The 1623-nt window shown below is 72.6% G+C and overlaps 1 protein-coding gene across 1 annotated transcript; it reads right to left on the bottom strand.

Moving 5' to 3' along the window:
• Positions 1 to 6: 6 nt before the first annotated feature.
• Positions 7 to 1161, bottom strand: TMEM158 (transmembrane protein 158). Its single transcript, XM_085311764.1, has one exon. The coding sequence runs from the start codon at positions 1057 to 1059 to the stop codon at positions 163 to 165; it is 897 nt and encodes a 298-aa protein (XP_085167890.1). The 5' UTR covers positions 1060 to 1161; the 3' UTR covers positions 7 to 162.
• Positions 1162 to 1623: the final 462 nt, after the last annotated feature.

Raw genomic sequence — 1623 nt, 5'->3', positions numbered from 1 at the left:
GCCGCGCGGGCAGCGCCCCGCGGCACACCTTTGACACGCTTTAAACAAGAAAAAACACGGCACGGGCAGCGCGACAGAGTCCAGTCCGGCGGGCGGCGGCCGCCCGCGTCCCTTCACACCAGACGACGAAGCAAGGGGGTCCCCGGGAGGAGCCGCGGCGGGCTACTTGGCGGCGGCGGAGGAGGCGGCGGTGCTCCTGCGCTGCTCCATGCCGTTGGGCAGGAAGCCGGCGATGATGGGCACCGGCCAGATGAGGGCGGCCACGCTCCACACAATGATGACCAGAGTCATGAAACACGCCACCAGGGTGGACTCGATGGGCTTGCGGTTCATCCGCCAGCCCGGCTCGCCCTTCAGCTCCTCCAGGCTGAAATCCAGGCAGCAGAAATTCAGCGGCTCCCCTTGCAGCCAGTACTGGCCGGGCTCCGCCGCCGGCGGGTAGGTGAGCGAGGAGGCGGCGGCGGCAGCCTGGGGTGCGGCGCCCCGGAGGCGCCCGACCCGCCTGCCCCGCACCCAGCTGCAGCCCACGCAGAGGCGCAAGTCCTGCTGGGCGCCGCCGGCCGCCAGCCCCAGGTGCTCGATGAGCAGCGGCGGCCCCACGCGGTGGAAGGCGGCGGAGAAGAAGGCCCGCCCGTGGCTGTTGGTGGAGAAGAGCAGGAGGTCGCACTGGATGCCCAGCGGGCGGCTCCAGCGCACCAGCAGCGAGCTCAGCATCTGCCGCTGCACGCTGATATTGCAGTGCGGGTCCTCGGCGGGCTGCGGCTGCCCCTGCGGCTGGGGCCGCTGCTGTTGCTGCCCGGAGGAGGTGGGAGCGGAGGGGGAAGGCTCTTGGCTAGGGGCAGCCGGCGTGCCCGGGCTGGCGGTGCCGCCTTCCTCCTTGCTTGTTGCCCCTTCGAGGTCCATCTCGAGGCTGGCCAAGGAGCGGGAGGAGGAGTTGACAGGGGGCAAGAAGAGCTCTTGCTCCTGCTCCTCCTGCCCGCTGGCAGCCGCCGCGGGGCTCCAGCCCTGGCAGGGTGGCAGGCAGGCGGCCAGCAGTGCCGGGAGGAGCAGCGGCAGCATGGCATTGACTTAGAGCCGGAGAGGAGGGAGAGGAGGAGGAGGAAGGGGAGGCTGCATGGCGCTGCCGGCTGCCATCTGGGAAGAAGCAGCACACCGCTCTCGCCGAGAGAGCGAGAGGAAGGGAAGGGGGGTGGGGGCAGGCGAGGGGGTGGGAGCGGGGCTGGGGCTGCCGCGGCGGCGAGGCGAGAGAGCCGGGAGCCTCGGTGACGGCAGCGGCTCCCCCTCCCGCCTCCTCCGCCCCCGGCCCGGCCGGCCCGGCCGCTCCCCCGGCGGGAGGAGCCCCGGGCGGCCGCCCTGCCTCGGGCGGGCAGCGCCGCGCCGGGCAGCCCCGGGGCGGGCGCAAGCGGGGCGCCTTGGCGCCTCTCCGAGCGGCCAGCACCGCGGCTCGGGCAGCTGCCGTGCAAGTTGCCTTCTGCTGGCCTCGGGAGGCAGCGGGCTGGCGGGCGGGGAGCGCTCCCGCGCGGCCTCCTCGGGCGGAGGCGGAGCAGAAGGGAAGATCGTCAAGGGATCGACTACACGCTGTCTCTTTCCGACTTCATCGGAGGAAAAATAAAAGGACGGAGT

Source organism: Rhea americana, unplaced genomic scaffold, assembly GCF_003343005.1.
Source record: "Rhea americana isolate MKP2758 unplaced genomic scaffold, rheAme1 scaffold_35, whole genome shotgun sequence".
In the NCBI taxonomy this organism is placed as follows: Eukaryota; Metazoa; Chordata; class Aves; order Rheiformes; family Rheidae; genus Rhea; species Rhea americana.
The sequence above is the reverse complement of the archived record's forward strand: the minus strand, read 5'-3'. Positions and strand labels throughout refer to the sequence as shown.